General features: G+C 32.0%; 2 protein-coding genes across 2 annotated transcripts; both read left to right on the top strand.

Annotated features, from left to right (window-relative positions):
- Positions 1-3,932: 3,932 nt before the first annotated feature.
- LOC117927619 lies at positions 3,933-10,641 on the top strand. The gene is made up of 4 exons (XM_034847236.1): positions 3,933-4,261; positions 4,837-4,975; positions 10,084-10,169; positions 10,329-10,641. Exons 1-4 carry the CDS (start codon positions 3,995-3,997, stop codon positions 10,455-10,457), a joined length of 621 nt encoding a protein of 206 aa, XP_034703127.1. The 5' UTR covers positions 3,933-3,994; the 3' UTR covers positions 10,458-10,641.
- Positions 10,642-15,212: 4,571 nt separating this feature from the next.
- On the top strand, positions 15,213-17,378 carry LOC117927642. Its single transcript, XM_034847273.1, has 3 exons — positions 15,213-16,300; positions 16,399-16,571; positions 16,909-17,378. The coding sequence occupies exons 1-3, from the start codon at positions 15,686-15,688 to the stop codon at positions 17,018-17,020; spliced, it is 900 nt and encodes a 299-aa protein (XP_034703164.1). The 5' UTR covers positions 15,213-15,685; the 3' UTR covers positions 17,021-17,378.
- The last annotated feature ends 507 nt before the right edge of the window (positions 17,379-17,885 follow it).

The following is a 17,885-nucleotide window of genomic DNA, read 5'->3' as shown; positions in this document are numbered from 1 at the left end:
TAATGAGTTGATGTCTCTAAAGAACGATTAAATAATGAGTTGATATCCCTAAATGATTATTAAATAATGAGTTGATATCCCTGAAAGACGATTAAATAATGAGTTGATGTTTATGAAGGACAATTAAATAATGAGTTGATGTCCCTTAAGGACAATTAAATAATGAGTCTAAGGCACACTTGAAGCGTGGTAGACCCTGAAAAGGCAAACACATTCCCTAGAAAAGAAAAACATAAGGAAAGATATATGAAAGATGGCACTCTTGAAGAAGTTGCATATAAAGTGAGTTATTAGAATGATTGATCAATCTCAAGCAACCCCTGAAGAGGCACAGTTTAAACAAGTAGCCCTATGAGAGACATATATTTTACAATTAGCTCTTGAAAAGGTACAAGTACCTGATATTGATGAGATCTCAATTATCTACTTATATATGGAGAAAAATGGGATTGAAATACTCTTATCATTGATAATATATTTTCTTTCCAAGTGGCTATTGGAATCATAAGAAATGATGAGGATCCCAAACTAGAAACTATGGATAAATGACAACATAGAAAAGATTGGTCAAAATTGAAAGAATACATCTCGACAAAATTAAATTCATTACAAAAATGAGAAGTATTTGGACCTGTAGTCCAAACACCTAGAGTTGTCAAACTTGTTAGATATAAATGAGTATTTTTAAGAAAGTGTAATGAGAAAAATAAAATCATGAGATATAAAGCGTGATTCATAGCTCAAGGTTTCTCATAGAGACCTATTATTGACTATAAAGAAACATATTCTCTTATGATGGACGCAACTATATTTTGATATCTAATTTGTTTAGTAGTCTCAAAATGACTGAATTTGAGTCTCATGGATGGATGTCGTTACTGCATATTTACATGGATCTTTAGATAATGACATATATATGAAAATCCCTGAAGGATTTTAAATGCCTGAAGCAACTAATTCAAAACATTGTAGCATATACTCAATTAAGTTACAAAGATCCTTGTATCGATTAAGCAGTCCAAAGGCATGTGGTACAATGACTTCAATGAATATTTGAAGTGAGAAGTATGTATGGATTACCTTATTTCTTTATGCATATTCATTATGTTAAATATTTGTAATTATTATAGTATATGTGGAACATTGAATTTTGTTGGAACTCTTGAAGAGCTTACAAAAATAGTTGACTATTTGAGAAGTAAATTTGAAATGAAAGATCCTGGAAAACAAAATTGTTTCCTCGGCTTACAAATCAAGTACTTTTCAAACGAAATATTAGTTTATTAGTCAATATATACAAAGAAAGTCTTGAAGCACTTTCATATGGATAAATCACATCCATTAAGTTCTCCGATGACAGTTCATTCATTTGAAGTGAAAAAGGATCTCTTATGTCTTAAAGAAGATAATGAAGAACTACTTGGTCTAGAAATACCATATTACAATGTTATTGGTGCACTAATGAATCTTGCAAATTATACATGACCAGATATTGCATTCCTTGTTAATTTACTCTCAAGATATAGTTCTGCACCAACTCAAAGACATTAGAATAAAGTCAATCATGTATTATGATGTTAATTTACTCTCAAGATGGGTCTATGTTATTCCAAATGATCAGAATCTTAATTGTTTGAACATGTAGATGTTGACTATCTTTCAAACCCCTACAAAACTTGATCTCAAATGGGTTATGTATTTATCTATGGTGGTATGATAATATCGTGGAGGTCAATCAAGCAAATAATGGAAACATGTGGACTACCCTCCATCAAAGGTAATGCTATCAAGTTAATAATGTTGCATGCATTGCACATCTTAAAGAATGATACATTAAGGGTGATAGAATCAAGTATATATCGCCCAAGTCTTTTCCTTTCATTAACTCCGGAAGAGTGATGAAATTGATATTCGATGAGTAAGATCTAGTGACAATTTAGTAGATCTGTTCACAAAGGCATTGTCAACTATAATACTCAAAAAGCTCATTGAAATACCTCAACTCAAAGATCTCTATGTTGTGCTACTAGAGAAAATATAATCATGTCAATATGAGAGGGAGCTAATTGATGAGAATATCACTACATTGTATTTTTTTTTCCCTTCGTCCAGGTTTTGTCCCACTGGGTTTTATTGACAAGGCTTTTAACGAGGCAGTTATAATAATCCAAAAGAATATTGTACTATTTTTCCTTTATTAAAGTTTTTCCCATAAGGTTTTTCCTAGTAAGGTTTTAATGAAACATATTTTTATGATCATCAAGGATGAGTGTTATAAAATATGGGAAATTATTGAATTATGGGAACTTGTGGTTGATCATCCCTATTGATGTATATCTCTTTATAACTCTTTATAAAAGTGAGATACCTCTAATGAAAATTTATTTTGTTATCTTCCTACATTCTAATTTCTCTTTTTCGTTTTCTTCTTCTTTCACTTTATTATTTTACAACAAAATAGGTTTTTTAATATTTCATAAAATAAAATTATTAAATGAAAATAATTTTAGTAATTTAAATATATTCACAATAAAAAATCAAAAAAATTGTTATTGAAACTTTCCAAAATAAACTTTCAAATAAAATATTTTATATGAAATTGTATTAAAATTTTTGAATGATTTAATTTTTTTTAATAAAAATATTCTAATAAAATTTATAATTTTATAGGTTATTTGTAATTTTTTCAAGTAAATGAATATAAATATATTAAAGGAATTTTAGATAATTTTAATAAAAACTAGATAAATATAGATTGAGTAATAAAAATTTAAATAATTTTATAGAATTTTTAATATAAATATTTTTTTTTGGGTGTAATATGTTTAAATTTTAAACGTTGAAATATGGCAATAAAATGTATATCTACATTAACATTAATTTATGCTTGACATTGTTATTAATTTATGTTAAATCCATTATATTAATTTTGATATACATATATTATTTTATTTAAAAATTAGTTTTAAAAAAATTAATTTGCGATTAATGTTGATTATATATTTTCAAAATTTATATTTCTTATTAGCACATGTTATATTAACGTCACAAATTTTGAGAAAATTATATTTGCATTCACCAACACTTTTTTGGCATCTATCATTTTAATGAAAGTTCTTAAGACTTAAATACCCCTTGTTGAAATCCTTAAAATCGTTAGGTCTCCTATTATCGCACATTTATTCACTAATCTGTAATTTTCGCCATTCTCAGTATAAAATGGATGTATTAATGTTTTAAATTTTTAGGTGGATGTGTAATAAGGTGAATGTAAAGAAAGCTTTGATTGATGTAAATACAATTTTCCTAAATTTTATCTCATATCTATATATATATATATATATATATATATGTGTGTGTGTGTGTGTTATTTTTTAATATAATTAACTTTATCCTATGTAGTATTATTTGTTTTTATCATTTTTCAAGGTTTTTTTATGACTAATTTCCATTTTTTTTTAACTTTTGTTTCAAAAATTTTATAAAATGGAAGTTCATATATATATATATATATATATATATATATATTTTACTATTTCCGATATTTTTATCCTTGTCATTTTAGACTTAGGCCCTAAAGAATTGGAGAAAAAATGTAAAAGAAGTAAAATAAAGGGGAAAAGTGAAAGAAAAAATAGATTAAAATTAATAAATTATTTTTTATACTATTTTAAATTTATTTAATTTATTTTAACTGTTTTAAATATATAATAAATAATTTTAAAAATATAATTTCATTTTAATTTTTTTTCATATTTTTATAATAAAACAAAATATGAAAAAATTTCTCAACATTTTTCCAATACCAGGAAAAGTTGGGCCAAACATGCTGGTGGTTTTCTGGGCCAATTATAATGGGCCAATATGTGCTTTCATGGCCGTATGGCCCATAATGAGTGTAATACAACTTTCTCAGCCAAATTTCCTTCACCTCCTCTTTCCACGCTCGAAAACCAGAGAGACCTTGAAGCAGAGAAGCAGAGACCCGTGAAAGATGGGCGAGGAAGAGGCTTCAAAGCATAACGGCCTCATCATAGGTAACACAGACACCATAAGATCATTCCTGAGATCAGCCTCCACAGACCCACACCTTTCTGCAGACCTCCAACTCACCGCTTCCACACTCGCCTCCCAAACAACCCTTCCCTACAAGCCCCTCCGAGCCCTTTGGTTCGCCTCCCCATCTCAGACCCGGCCCAAGCTCTCACGCCTCCTCCATGGATCCCAATTCATCTTCACCAGCCCCAAACCCAGAGAGAAGGTAAACCAACGAATGAATACAATTCCATTTTTACTGCAAGATCGCTCCTCATTCTCTCTGTTTGCTTGCTGACAAAACTTAAGTCAGATGGCTATATTGATTGAATTGCATTAGGCTAAATGTGTGGAACGTATGGCAATTCAGTTTTCTTTTCATTTCTAAAGGAGAATTTTGATTTCGTTGCAAAATCATTGATGACTTTGTGTTTGTTTAAATTAGATTAAATTAAATGCGTTAATTGAATTGCATTAGGCAAAGTGAAAGGATTTTTTCTTTTTCTTTTTTTCTCGGGGATTAAAATTCGGGATTTTGATTTCTTTTTTCTTTTTTCCTTGTTTACTTTTCTCGGCAATCGAACAGACCATTGTGGGAAAAGAAGTTTGTAATTCGATTTTCCTTTTTTGGATTGTAGGTGACAAGAATTTAAGCTTCAGAAGTCTTTATTTTTATTTTTATTTTTCCTTTTTCCTGGACCATTTGGAGCTAAATGGACTGTGATTGTGCCTTTGGTTTGGTGATGAGGATGATAATATTTATTTATTTGTTCTTCCTTTTTTGGGTTTCTGAAATTTCAGAGTGAAGAATTGAAACTACGGCTGAGGAAGCTTGCGGACATGGCAGAGAGGAATGCATATGAAGAGCTTGTTAAAGATATTACCCCAAAGAAGACTACCGATGAACCTTTTGCTTCTTACAAGGATCAGCTAGGGTTTGGTAATATTTTTATTTCAATGTTGAAAGCAAATTTATTTATTTAGAATGGAATTCATAGCTTGAATCATCATGATGTAGGACAACCGTAGGATGGTTGCCCACACTCAAGGGTAGTTGGACTAGGGTTTTATTTTTAGGGTGTAAGAAGAGGAACAAGGAATAAATTTTATGGTGGAGAAACTTATAAGATAAGAATTAGAGAGAAAGAAGAAACAATGAAGAAAAGATGGAAAACCTTATCATCTCACTAAGACCTTCAAGGAGTCTCACCTAGAAGAAAATCAATGGAATCTCACCATTGAGGGTTGCAACCTTGCAATGAAAGAAAATATAATACTATTAATATCAATTCATTCATTTGATTTACATTGATTAGCATATTTATAGGTTTCTTTAAGAAATCCAAAGTCTACTAGGACTCTAATAACCTGTTATGATTCTAATTCTAATTATAACATCCAAAGTCTACTAGGACTTTAATAACCTATCATGACTCAAATTCTAATTATATTTATAACTCAACTAGCTAATCCTAATTAGACTCCAACAAATACCAATCTAATTCAATTCTAATTAATATTAATCATACTTAAAGTTTACTTAGGTCTTCCCTTTCTTCCTTGAATAAACTTTAAAAGGCTTTCCTCCATCACATCATGTCTGAAGTTTCTGGATCAAATACTAAGACTTATTTTTTGGGGGTAAAAATTTTAGTCTTGGAATTGTTTGAGATAAAAAAGGAAAAGAAAACAAATTCACAAATTTCTGGTGTTTTGGTCTTTGATTTGTGCATGTCCAATAAAAATGATTATCTTTTACTGGAATAAGAATCCATTAGAATTTCTGACCCAGTTAGGAGGACCTGGGTGATATTAATTTTTTAATGATTTACTATGAATTCCATGAACTTCACCTAAACAGCTATCCAAATTAAGACGGCCAAACCTTTCCTGAAACTTTCTTAAAAATTTTCAGTTTTCTATCTGAATTTAGCCTCAAGTTGATTCATGTAATTTTATTATTGTTGTTGTTGATGCTATAGCATTGTTTATCCTTTCATATACATCCATGCCTTGTTATAAACTTCTATAACAGAATAGCAGTATAACATTGATGATTCGTGCAAAGAACAACTGGAATATTCTTTCTTTTTTTTTTGAGTTATTTTGTATTGGTTTAAAGAAGGAAGCTCCTTTTCAGGGAAAATCAACACACTCCATTCCTCTAACTGTTAAAAATCAAATTATCTTTTTGCGCTCTATTTTTCATTGAATCTTTATCAAGGGATCTTTCTTTGTCAGAATACGACCTTTCAAGCTGTTCGTTTTCTGGAAATTCCATTTCTAATAATTGAACCCCATAACAGGTGTATTTGACATTTATTTTTCATCTCCAATCCTTCTAATCCTTGGACCACTTGGGCTATTGAAATAATAACATAGGATTGATGTTTTAGTTATCACGAGTGATGGTAATGTCATATAGGTTCTAAAAATTGATTGGATTAATTACAAGGAACCTCTTATTGCTTTAGCAAATAGGATGGTATCTCCAACTTTGGCTATTTTTATCCATGCTTTCTCTTTCTTTTGATTTTGCCCTTCTATTTTCTTTTTCTTCCAATGATTCATAATTTTTATTGTAAGTTTGTCCCCTTCCAATTTCAAAAATTAGTTTCATCATTCTGGAGACATCAAAAGGAAAAGTATGGACTTGTATATTCTGTCCAAAAAAAAGTGGTGAATGTACATTTGCTTTCATTTTGATTGAAATATGGTGACTGTTTTATGTTTTCTGGATAAGAACTATAGCTTATTACAAAAGTAGTGGAGAAATAAAAATGGGAGGAATGTCCTAATAAAAGACCAAAAGAAGCAAGAGAAAGAACAAAAGTTTCTATGGTAACTAGTTGGCTTAAAAGGACTTTGAAGTAGTACTTCTTTTGGAAAGTAACCAACTTATAATAAGCTAACGTATGGAGCCACTGAGGGAAGCCCTCATCCAAGCTCCCATGTCAAAGATCTCTCTATAAGGATACAGACATCTCCAGCACCTTGTCGACCATCTTTTAAAGCTGCATTATATAACCCATTCATGTTAGAACTAGAATCCTATAGGAGATGGAATCCAAGTTTAGAGCTGTGGGACACTTTGCATGCAGAAAGGAACCACTGTAATCCATTTTCTGAGGATGGAAGAATAGCTAGGTAGTATGTGTGGTTTAAAAATTAAAATTAAGGTGATTAAGGACATAAAAATTGAATATCATGTGATATTGCACAATATTAGGATGAACACTTCTGTGATAACAGCCAATTAGGTTATGTGAAGCCAGCATCATCTGATGTGTAACTATTCATTTGATGAATAACAAGAATCAATAAGAGGAGACATGAACTTAACAGTGAGTGAGGATACTGTGGTAGTATCTAACATTGAAACACCTAAGGTTGCTTGTTTGGACAGCCTAGAAGCAGCTTAGGAGAGGATAATGACCATGGATCAGTTGAAAGGATGCTTGAAGCTTCATGAATAGATGCTATATGTGTAGAGATGAAGAAGAATCAATTGATCATATTCTCCTTCATTGTGCTAAAACAAAAATTCTGTGGCAACTAGTATTCTCCTTGTTTGGATAGTATAAGTAATGTCAGTTAGAGCAAACCTCTTAAGCTAGCAGGTTTCTTTTGTTGCGAATAAGCATAAGAAGGTATGGGAGGCTGCTTCTTTGTGTTAATTTTGGACTATCTTGAAGGAAAGAAATTGAATGCCGTTTGATGCTCAAAACCTCCTTTATGGATAACTTTCTGGATTAGATAAAAATGGACATAGATGACGCATCAATGTTTATGGTAGACTTTGTTGATTGGTTGGGATCAATGTAAGAGGAGGATTTTTTTATTTTTTTTTTACTCTGTTCTTATTCTTTGCCTTTTGGTACCCTTATATACATCTTGTGTATTGTGGTGCCCCACTTTGTTAGGCACTGTAAATGTAATTTTATGATTTTCTATCAAAATAAGATACGTTTCCATTGTGTTTTATATAACATTTCATGGTATAGATCTGTCATCTAGAATGGAGTTACACAAAATGGGAGCCATCAACCAAAAATAATATAAAGGGTCAACTTTGGTTGACCTCTTTAACCCCATCTTAATTTTTGACTTGTATTTTGTGATGGCAACTTCAATTTTTTAAATTGGATTTGTAGAAAAAAAATATGATAAACATGTAATAATTCAAATTTCTTAGTACCTTAAATTCGGGTGTATATATTGTCATCAACTTGAATGGCAAACATAAGGTGAAAAGAGAAAAATGTCTTCTAAAAATTTTTTTACTCCCTTGGCATTGGTTAGTAATTTAGTTTACTAACTTAGAAGGGTATGGATCTTTAGAAATATAGAACTACCCATTGTTAATCAAGATGGATAATTATACCCCAGCTTAAAATACTTTTCCATCCTTCTTGGGTTTTTATATTGCTGAGACTGTTTAGTACATTGATTCTACCTAGAAGAATCATGACAGACCATAATCAGAAACCATTCAGTGACAAGGAATGATTTATACTTGGGGAATTTTGTTGGATGAGTTATGATGTGTGTAAAGATGGGAAATAATTTAAGATTTGGGAATTTTGCAGAATTTGGGATGTGTAAAATGTGGAAAACCATAGAACTCATTGATAATATGAATTCTAGGTGAGCATTCTGGGAACAAGTCAGAAAACATTTAATTATATTAACAGATCTAATAGAGGTGAATTGCTTGATAGGATACTCCAACAGAGCTTAGTTGTGAAAAGGATTCATGTAACTGACAACCTAACACCAGGTAGTTAGGATTAAGGTTTTATTAATTTGAGTTGAGTTATGCTCTAGGCATTCTAATTTGCATTGTCGTATAACTATTGAGATTTGTGCATTTTTTTTTCTTTTATAAGTTATAGCTAATAATAGTTGTATTATTGCAAGATTATTGTCACATAAATTCATTTAGTCCCAGAAGTTGGAGATTTTTTTATAGGTTAAATTTAAGTGAAGCCACCTCCATGTTTGACAGTTAAGAATTTTTTTTTTTTTTTTCTAGATGGTATTCACTGTGCACTTAAATTCCATGGCCATGATCATTTCTTGACTGTAGTTTAGTTTATACACAAGCAAGTGTAGGCAATTCTGAGATGAATTCAAGTAGATTACAGAATTTGTACTGGCTGCTTTACCATGATCTTGACGTCTGAAATGAATTTGCTTACGTAGACTTGGGGAGTTGCTTGCCTAGTTTGTAAATTGATGCCCATTCCAGTTGGACTTGTGGACTAAGTTTCCACACACACACACTCACACATATACTTTGGGTATGTTGACTAATCTAGTTGAAAATACCAGCGAATTAATTCCTGATTTATGAGATTATATGGTTGTATATGTCCTGTTTTATTTTCTTGATTTTTACAGTAGAGGATTTCTAGGAATCAGTCAACCTTCTGATTTTGTGTAATTTAGGTGTCATTTATATATGCTTGTTTTTAAAAATAGAAAATGATAGTCACTCCTATATAAAATTCAACTACTCTTTGAGACTTATCTTAAAAATGTAATGATTCTTAAAAATTGTTTAAAAAAATTGAGGTATTAAAAAAATTTTAGTTCCTAAAATTTAAAAAATTTTAAAAGTAATTTTTAAGAATATAAGGTTAATCCATACTTTTTATATAAAAGTTACTATATTTTATATATAGAAGTTACTACTGTTTTCTATTTTAAAAATAGAAATCAAGAAGTGAATCCAAATGAGCATTTATTTTCCTAATTTTGTAGAATTTTACAATATAAATACCATATCATTTTGTCAAAATTCAAGAATAAAAATTGTTGAGTTCCACAAATTTTAAACTAAAGTTTGAGTTCCCCGATAATTTAGTGTTTTCCCTTTTCCCTTATCCTTTAACCACAGATGTTTCATTCTATTTTTTCTTTTTTTGCTCTCTTTTTCCAATGGTTGTACTAGATGTTTATTTAACTTCTGAGATGTTGTTTCTATGTGCTCTTCACCTTCATTTGGATGCACTGAAGCTAATATCAGTCTTAAACTCACTGCAGGTTTACATGTTGTGGTTACAATGTTTTCTGGCTATTTGGTTGGATATGCTGCATTCAGAGCATTGTTTAGTCACAACCCTGTCATGGTACCCTTTCAGTGACCTTGAATTTATATAAGTTCTATTTCTTGAAAAATGTTAAAACACGTTTCTCTATTCCTCATGGGAGATTATTTTCTTTGTAAGTTTGGTTCTCTTTAAATATAGTGTTACTGAAATTGATGGTTCTCTAATCCTAAATTTCAGAATGCTGCTGGAGGAATCCTTGGATTGGTTTGTGCCATGCTTGTGGAAACCCTTCTTTTCATGATTAGGACTTCCAGCCACGATTTGAGATCCTCATCTTCTACTTCCCGGATGAAGAAGAATCAATAAATCTGGTCTTAAGAGGTTGGTTCTTTCCTATGCTTTTTCTTGTGATGGTCATAGTTTTAAAGATGTAATAACTTTATTGTTCAAGTTAATTGATTCAAATTAAGTAGCAAGGCCCTTGTGGCTCATTGCCTGCAAAAGTAAAGTAAGAAAAGCTTTTTGTGATATAGCATGAGATTTAGAAAAAGTTTGGCATATCAGAAACTTTTAAGGATGAAGTATGGTCGAAGATATTAAAACAGCAAATGAATCATGACTTGCATGAGCAGATTCTGATACAGAACTTCAAATAGGAAACCTTTTTTTATTGGCAACGAACTTATTTAATTATTTTTTCTTTAGGGCAGTTGATTGATTCACATTTAATTAGAAAGAAATTCAACTTTTGGAACTTCCATGTGCCAATCTAAACAGGTTTATTTTGTGGGTAAGAAAAGCAGTACTGAGAAAGAAATAAAATATTCAACCTCTCTCTCTCTCTCTCTCTCATGCAGGAAGGCACACACTATGTGCATTTGCAAACATGCATATGAAGTTGTTCTCCTTAATTGCTTGATCTGGGTCTTCCAAAAACAAATGGTTATCTATAAGAACCTTAGCATTATAATTTTTCACGTTTTTAGTCATCATTGAATGCACAGATTTTAGGCAATAAATGCACAGTTTTAGACCAGTCTCTATTGGGTTATTGTTTGATATTCCTATGGGAACCATATATTTTGAGGAGGTCTCATACCAAAAAATAATAGATTTGCTATAAACACATTTGGGAGGAGACAAATTGAGACTGTAGTTTCAACATTTCAAAAATTTGTATAGAAATTGATCATTGATCATGTAATGTCTGGGACCAATGTGTTTGATATGAAGAATATATCACTAATTGAGTAGTGTTTGGGACTAACGTATTTGATAGGAAGGATAAAATCAATGATGATAATTAAATTAATTGCATTAATGAAGAAAAATTGTTGAATATTCTTTGCTTTTGGGTTACTTTGGGGCTTTGTCACCGAAACATGTAGTCCTGGATAACATAGATTAGCTAAACAGTAGCTCATCTAATGTTTTATTTATCAAGTGCTTTGGGCTTTTTTGTCTGGGTGAGGCTTCTTTATTAATAACTTGTGGAATCCAATTATTGAAAAGATTACTGATCACTATGAAGATGTTATATATTTCCCTTTGGTTTTTTGTTTTTATTTTCTAGGTTGGGAACGGGTTATCACTGTCATTGAAACCTACCCGAGTCTATACTGTTTTGAATTGCGCAAGTTTTTCCTGGACCTGTTCCACTCAACCAATGAACTTTCTTCATGAGAAGTTCTTAATATTAACCAAGTTAGAGCGAATTGGTAGGGGGTTGTCTGCAGTGATCAGAGGTGTCCATCCTTAAAAAATAATGCTAAAGTGAGCCCCCCTGAAGCTATCCTTCATTTATCATGAACATGGTATCTATGGGGTCATCCTGATGCCACCCTTTAGGTGGGCTCTTTAACCTAGTGAATCCTCTCCTGGTTTTTCGTTTATACAGAAAAGGGTGATTTGCAAAGCTCAAGAAAAGCAAGGTTTTCTTAGAGTAACAGAAGATATCTTTGGTAGTGCACAAACAACCATCTAGAGTTCAGGGCTGGAAGTAGGTCAGCAGTAAAACTGCTGGAAAGGAAGGAGGGTGTAGTGTGGTTGTGATGGGGCAATGGGAGGGAATAGATGAGTGGAGTCCGGTTCTATCTAAACTGGAACAAGGGCCCATGGCCATTAAAAAAAAAAAGTAATAAGGAAATTCCATACTCTACAAAAGTGAGAAAAGCCTTTTCTATCTTGTTTTTTGTAAGGTTATGTTTGATTCCCGAAAAATACAAAGGAAAGAAAAAAAATGTTAAGGAAAATTATTTTCTTATGCTTGGTCGTTCTACAAAATATTTCAAATAAAATTAAATATAATTAAAATTAGTTAGAAATTTATGTATTTTAAAATTATTTAATATTTATATTGATGAGTTAAAATAAATAAAATGAGTTTAAAGTAACAAATAAAAATAATTTATCATCTTTAACTCTATTTTTTATTTTCTTTCGATTTTTCTCTCTTTTTACTTTTCCTCTTTATTTTATTTTCATTGCATTTTCCCTCAAATTTTATGAGAATCAAATATAGCATAAGAGTTTTAGAATGTCTGTCTCATTCCTTTTGTTTATATATAGCAGCCATGATAAAACTTGAACATATTTCAAGTTTTTAAACATATTTTTGTTTTATAAAATAATTTTTAGAAATATTTTTGAAAACACCTCTGATTTTCAATTGGTATATCCTAATGGTTTTTTCCCTAATTGCTCTGCCTTTCATCTTAAGAACCGGTTGAACTTACGACTTTCAGTACCCTCTTTTGAACATTGTGGGTGCCTGAGTCAGAAGATGTGCACCCTCTTTTGTCATGGACAAGACAATCAAAATACAGTATCATTCCATTTAAGATAAAAGGATAAGGTTTTATACATATATATGAATTGGGCTTGGAGATTGACGAAAAGTAATTTATTAATTTTTATATTTCTTTTTTTTTATTATTATTTTTCTTTGCATTCTTCTTGATATTTTTCAGGGGTGAAATTTCAACGATGAAACGTAGGGTTAAAGTTGAAGTCCGGAGCAAGTCTTTATCATCATGGTGGACTATTCCATACATAATGCAAATATTTCCCAATCGGATAAGATTTGATCAGTTTCAAAGAGGATAAGATAAACTACACGAAGAAGATGAGATTTAATAAAAAAAGTCGATCCAGTTTTCTTGTCGTTCTCTCCTGATAAAAAATAAATTAATTTTCTTCTCTGCCCCTTTGAGTTGGATAAGAAACTCTTCTTGTTGGATTATGGGAATCATGAACCCACAACTCACCCACTCTACTACGGTCTGTTTTGTACAGAAAAAGTAGAATACTCTTGGAGATTTTATTATGTAAAACAGTTGATTTTTGCAATAAAAAAAATTTAAAATATTTTACCATATATTAAATTAATATTTTGATATTCGTTTTGAAATATTATTTTTAAAAAATTGTTTTCAAAAATATTATCAAATATACCTCTAATTTAAAGATATCGTCTCTTTGTCACCAGGGGTTGTAGTATATTCCAAGGGTTAAGATATTCACCTATTAAAGCGGTACATGAACGGGGTGTTTAGAACGTTGTGAAACAGAGCAATCGTTTAGAGTCATTGATTGGTGATATAGATTGTTTCCCTCTTAACGAATAAACTTATCTCTCATTGTCTTACTAGCTAACCTTAATCTTTTGAGGCCAGATCTTAGTATTTAGAGTTTGTTTCAATTTAGTATTGTTCTTGCAACTTACACCAAAACAGAGTTTTTCGAAAAAGATGCAACATTACATACTATTTTTAAGAGTGATATACTTAAATTTGTAAAAGGAAATTTAATCTACTAACCTAGATTGGACATGCATTTAATTATGGAGTTTTAGATTTATAATTTGTACTAGGTTATATATTATAAATAGGGACAAAGTTTGATACAATTGATTAACTAGACATAAAACCAACACATTTTTTCACATAACCTATTTAATAAATAGATAATTTTTAGATTAACTTACGTAATATGAATTTGACTAAATTAACTCATTTGATAATCTTGATATTGAACTAATTATATTTTTAAACTATTTAATTCATATTTAACATATTATAAACTTGTTTTAAAATAAATAGGTTAATGAGATTATAAACATGTTTAGTTGAAACATTAATCATATATATATATATATATATATATATATATAAGTTCTAATTTAATTTGATTATTAAATATGAAAACTTAATTATTAAATGAGTTATACTATGTGTTACTTGTTTATTCGTATCAAGTTTGGGTTGAATTATATAGTAGAATACCTAGAATTTGATATAACAAAAACACAACCATCAACATAAATTGTAGCCCCTAATTATAATTCAACATATATACAATTTCCAATTACATAAATTGTTATTTTCCCATGCATTTTTATATACTCAAAGAAAATAGAATGCTTTTTTAAACGTAGATCTTATAAAATATTTTGACTTAATTTTTCTAATTATATTTAGAGTGTGTTTGTGAGTTATTTTAAAAAATATTTTTATTATTTTTAATATTTAAATAGTGAAAATTTTTAAATATTAAAAACACTTTTTACAATGATTACCAAATGCCACACTGGAATAATTTCACTGGGTGAAATTACCTAAGACAATAGGAGGATTTAGTTTTGTAATTTTGTTGTCTGAGGGAAGAAAAGGATAAAAGCTAACAATGCATGAATTTTTTATAATTTATTTAAAATAAAAAAACAAAATTCCTAGTTTTAAATAAATAAAAAATTGATAAAAAATATTTTTCGAAAGAACAAGAATTATTTTAAAAACAATTTCCAAATACATCCATTATTTTAGAAAGAGAAATCAGAAGAAACTAAAGAACTTGTGAAGAGCAGCCAGCGAACCAATGAAAGAACTAAGAAGAGGGTGAGGCAGCGGAACTCATAAAGGGGAGTGGGAAAGGTCCAAATGTCAATGGTAGAATGCATGGGAAAAGAAGTTTGTTCACGTGAGAAGAGATGGGCAAGGGCAGACGTGGAGATCAGAGGAGGAATGGTGGGGTGGGCGTCACATGGGGTGGCGGTCCCCCAGACCAGATCCCCTGAACAGGGTATGGGAGGTTGGTTGGCTTCTGCAACGAACGGGCAACCCAAACTCTCACTCACTTGCCTCCTCATTGGCCTCGCTCTTTTGGTCTGGTAGCCCCACTCTTATCTGGATGACACCCATGTCCCACTTTGGTCTCGGGTGGATTAGATATTTATGTTTATCAATACTATTCTAATCCTAAATTATGCTTTGCCGTCGTTTTTGTACACTCGAGAAAATACGGACAGTACAAGTACGTGGGACGGTGGGAAGAACTCCAACGGCGAGTTCCCACGTGACACCTTCACGCTCTCCAGGTGACGCGTGGAAAGTTGTCTCCAAGTCTACGCTCTATAAAGTGTGAAAAATCTTCAACCAGACTCATACTTGGCATTTCTCACGTGCACTCCCTACACGTGTTCACCATCTAGGAGAGCCACTAGTCAACCCTCAGCTCATCTGACGGTTCACAACACGCTATATATATCACAAGCCACAACGAAGTTCCTGTTAACTGTGGAGAGAAAGCCAGCGTGAATGAGTGCTTCCAACTTCCAAGTTACAACAACAACAATGAAAGCCGTTCTTCTTCGAACCGGTTCGGTCCCTGTCCAGTCATCGCTCTTCCCCGGTTCACCGAGAGTATCCTTCGGCGTTCACGACTCTGTAACCAGAGTATTTTCCCGTGACAAGACCAGCCTCAATTCCCCCAGGTTTTCCCTGCATTTTCAGAACAACAGCCAGGGAGAGGTTCCGGCTAGGAGAATCCGGCGAGCGTTGTCAGAGAGCGACATTATCCGGTCGGAGAGTGGGATTTCGAAGTTGAATGGAGTCGGATCTCACTCTTTTCCTGCTAGGATACCTGAGGAGGAGGAGGAGGAGGAGGAGGACAACGACGATGAAGGAGGACCACTGATTGTAAAGCAGAAAAGTGTTGATCTGGAGAATCACGCCGGGTCTTGGCCGGAAATTGGAATTCCTGTGGAAGAGCTCGGGTTTTCAGGCGGCGGTGCTGACGGTGATGGCAGCGGTAGCTTCACTGGTGGTGGCAACTGTGATCGGCGGAAGCTCGCGGCTTACTATGAAGAAATGTTGAAGTTAAATCCGGGAGATTCTCTTCTTCTGAGAAACTACGGGAAGTTCTTGCACGAGGTAATACTTCGACGTTTCAAGCGATCAACCTATGCATCAATCAAAACTCGATTCAACTTCGATTTTGACTCTTTTTGTTCTTTGTAATGAATTTTCAGGTAGAAAAAGACGCGATAAGAGCAGAAGAGTATTATGGAAGGGCTATACTGGCGAGTCCTGGAGACGGAGAAGTGTTGTCTCTGTACGCAAAACTGATATGGGAGACAGAAAGAGACCAGGACAGGGCCCAATGTTACTTCGATCAAGCTGTTTCTGCTTCTCCAAACGACTGGTAATTTCACTTTTCCTCTGCTTCATATCATGAGGTTCTTTTGGTGTCGATTTTTTTGTTCAAATTTCCAAATCTAAACACTTGCGACCGTTTGGTTGCTGAGGAACGTAGAGAAAATAAATAATTAAAATTTCAAAGATTCGATCATAAAATTTTTTATAACCAAAAATAAATAAAAAAATTGAAGGTATTTAATTCTGTAATTTCCGTAAATTTTATTGTTTTGATTCGTGCTTGAAAAAAATAAATTCCAGAACTTGGTGTTTGATGATTGAGTGATTTTGTTGATAGCCATAGTGAAAGTAGTAATGATTTGATTGGGAATTGAATGACGCAGTATGGTGATGGGATCGTACGCCCAGTTTATGTGGGAAGCAGAGGAAGAGGAGGAAGAGGAGGAAGAGAATGAAGTAATTAAGATAGAGGGAACCATGGCTGAGGCCTTCTAACCAATCTCATCATAATGGGAAAAACCAGTCAACAGAGAAGCCATCGAATGAAGTATGAGTGTATGACTAACTAACTACATATATAAATGTACAATGAATGATAATAACAAGTCATGCCCAACTACCGGAAAGTGGAAACTGGAGGAAGGACTCTAAAAGATAAGAGACTCCATGAGGCTGTTTGGGCTGTGGGATGACTTCATTTTGGTTTTTTTGGGGTTTTTTTGGGTTTTTTGGGCTTCTCTTTTGTAAGTAGGAAAACCTTGGCCTTCTTGTATGATTTCTATTATAAGTATAGTGGCATGTGATATCATGTTATTGTATAATTAATGGAAAAGTCAATCTGGTTAGATAATCACATTTGGACAAAATAACAAGAACATGATGGATGAAGGCAACCTGGCCTAGGCCTAGGCCTAATAAACCTGTTTCATTATCAACTGTGATGTCAAACTCTATTAGGATAGATGTTCACTTTTTCGCTTTCTAGATGAAGTTAAAATCAAAATAATAATTTTTAAAGGACAAAATTGGTATTATTAAGGCTTTTTTTTTAATCATAAAAAAACTTTTTGATTAAGTTTAGATAGAGTTTCTTTAAAAAGTCAATATTTTTCTAATTTTTATAGTTAGTTCTTTGGAAATGAATTTGACTTGGATTTAAAGTGGAGATGAGCTGGGTTGGATGTGTTTGTATTCCAACTCTTGTGGTTGGCCTACCAAACTTACCATCATACTATTCTTTGCACCTTCCATTTTTATGAAAGTTTTTTCTATTAGTAATTTTACTTATATATACTTAATTGGAAAATGGATATCGCTAAAATACTACTTGAATAATAACCGAAAGGTCAATACGAAACCC

The sequence above is a fragment of the Vitis riparia genome, chromosome 2 (genome assembly GCF_004353265.1).
Source record: "Vitis riparia cultivar Riparia Gloire de Montpellier isolate 1030 chromosome 2, EGFV_Vit.rip_1.0, whole genome shotgun sequence".
Classification (NCBI taxonomy): Eukaryota; Viridiplantae; Streptophyta; class Magnoliopsida; order Vitales; family Vitaceae; genus Vitis; species Vitis riparia.
The sequence above is the reverse complement of the archived record's forward strand: the minus strand, read 5'-3'. Positions and strand labels throughout refer to the sequence as shown.

What these genes read in the sequence shown, in the direction of transcription:
- LOC117927619 (XM_034847236.1), top strand. Translation starts at nt 3,995, where the DNA reads ATGGGCGAGGAAGAGGCTTCAAAGCATAACGGCCTCATCATAGGTAAC. An exon ending in GCCCCAAACCCAGAGAGAAG is followed by an intron (nt 4,262 to 4,836) that starts GTAAACCAACGA and finishes CTGAAATTTCAG; the next exon opens with AGTGAAGAATTGAAACTACG. An exon ending in TTAGTCACAACCCTGTCATG is followed by an intron (nt 10,170 to 10,328) that starts GTACCCTTTCAG and finishes CCTAAATTTCAG; the next exon opens with AATGCTGCTGGAGGAATCCT.
- LOC117927642 (XM_034847273.1), top strand. Translation starts at nt 15,686, where the DNA reads ATGAGTGCTTCCAACTTCCAAGTTACAACAACAACAATGAAAGCCGTT. An exon ending in ACGGGAAGTTCTTGCACGAG is followed by an intron (nt 16,301 to 16,398) that starts GTAATACTTCGA and finishes ATGAATTTTCAG; the next exon opens with GTAGAAAAAGACGCGATAAG. An exon ending in TCTGCTTCTCCAAACGACTG is followed by an intron (nt 16,572 to 16,908) that starts GTAATTTCACTT and finishes TGAATGACGCAG; the next exon opens with TATGGTGATGGGATCGTACG.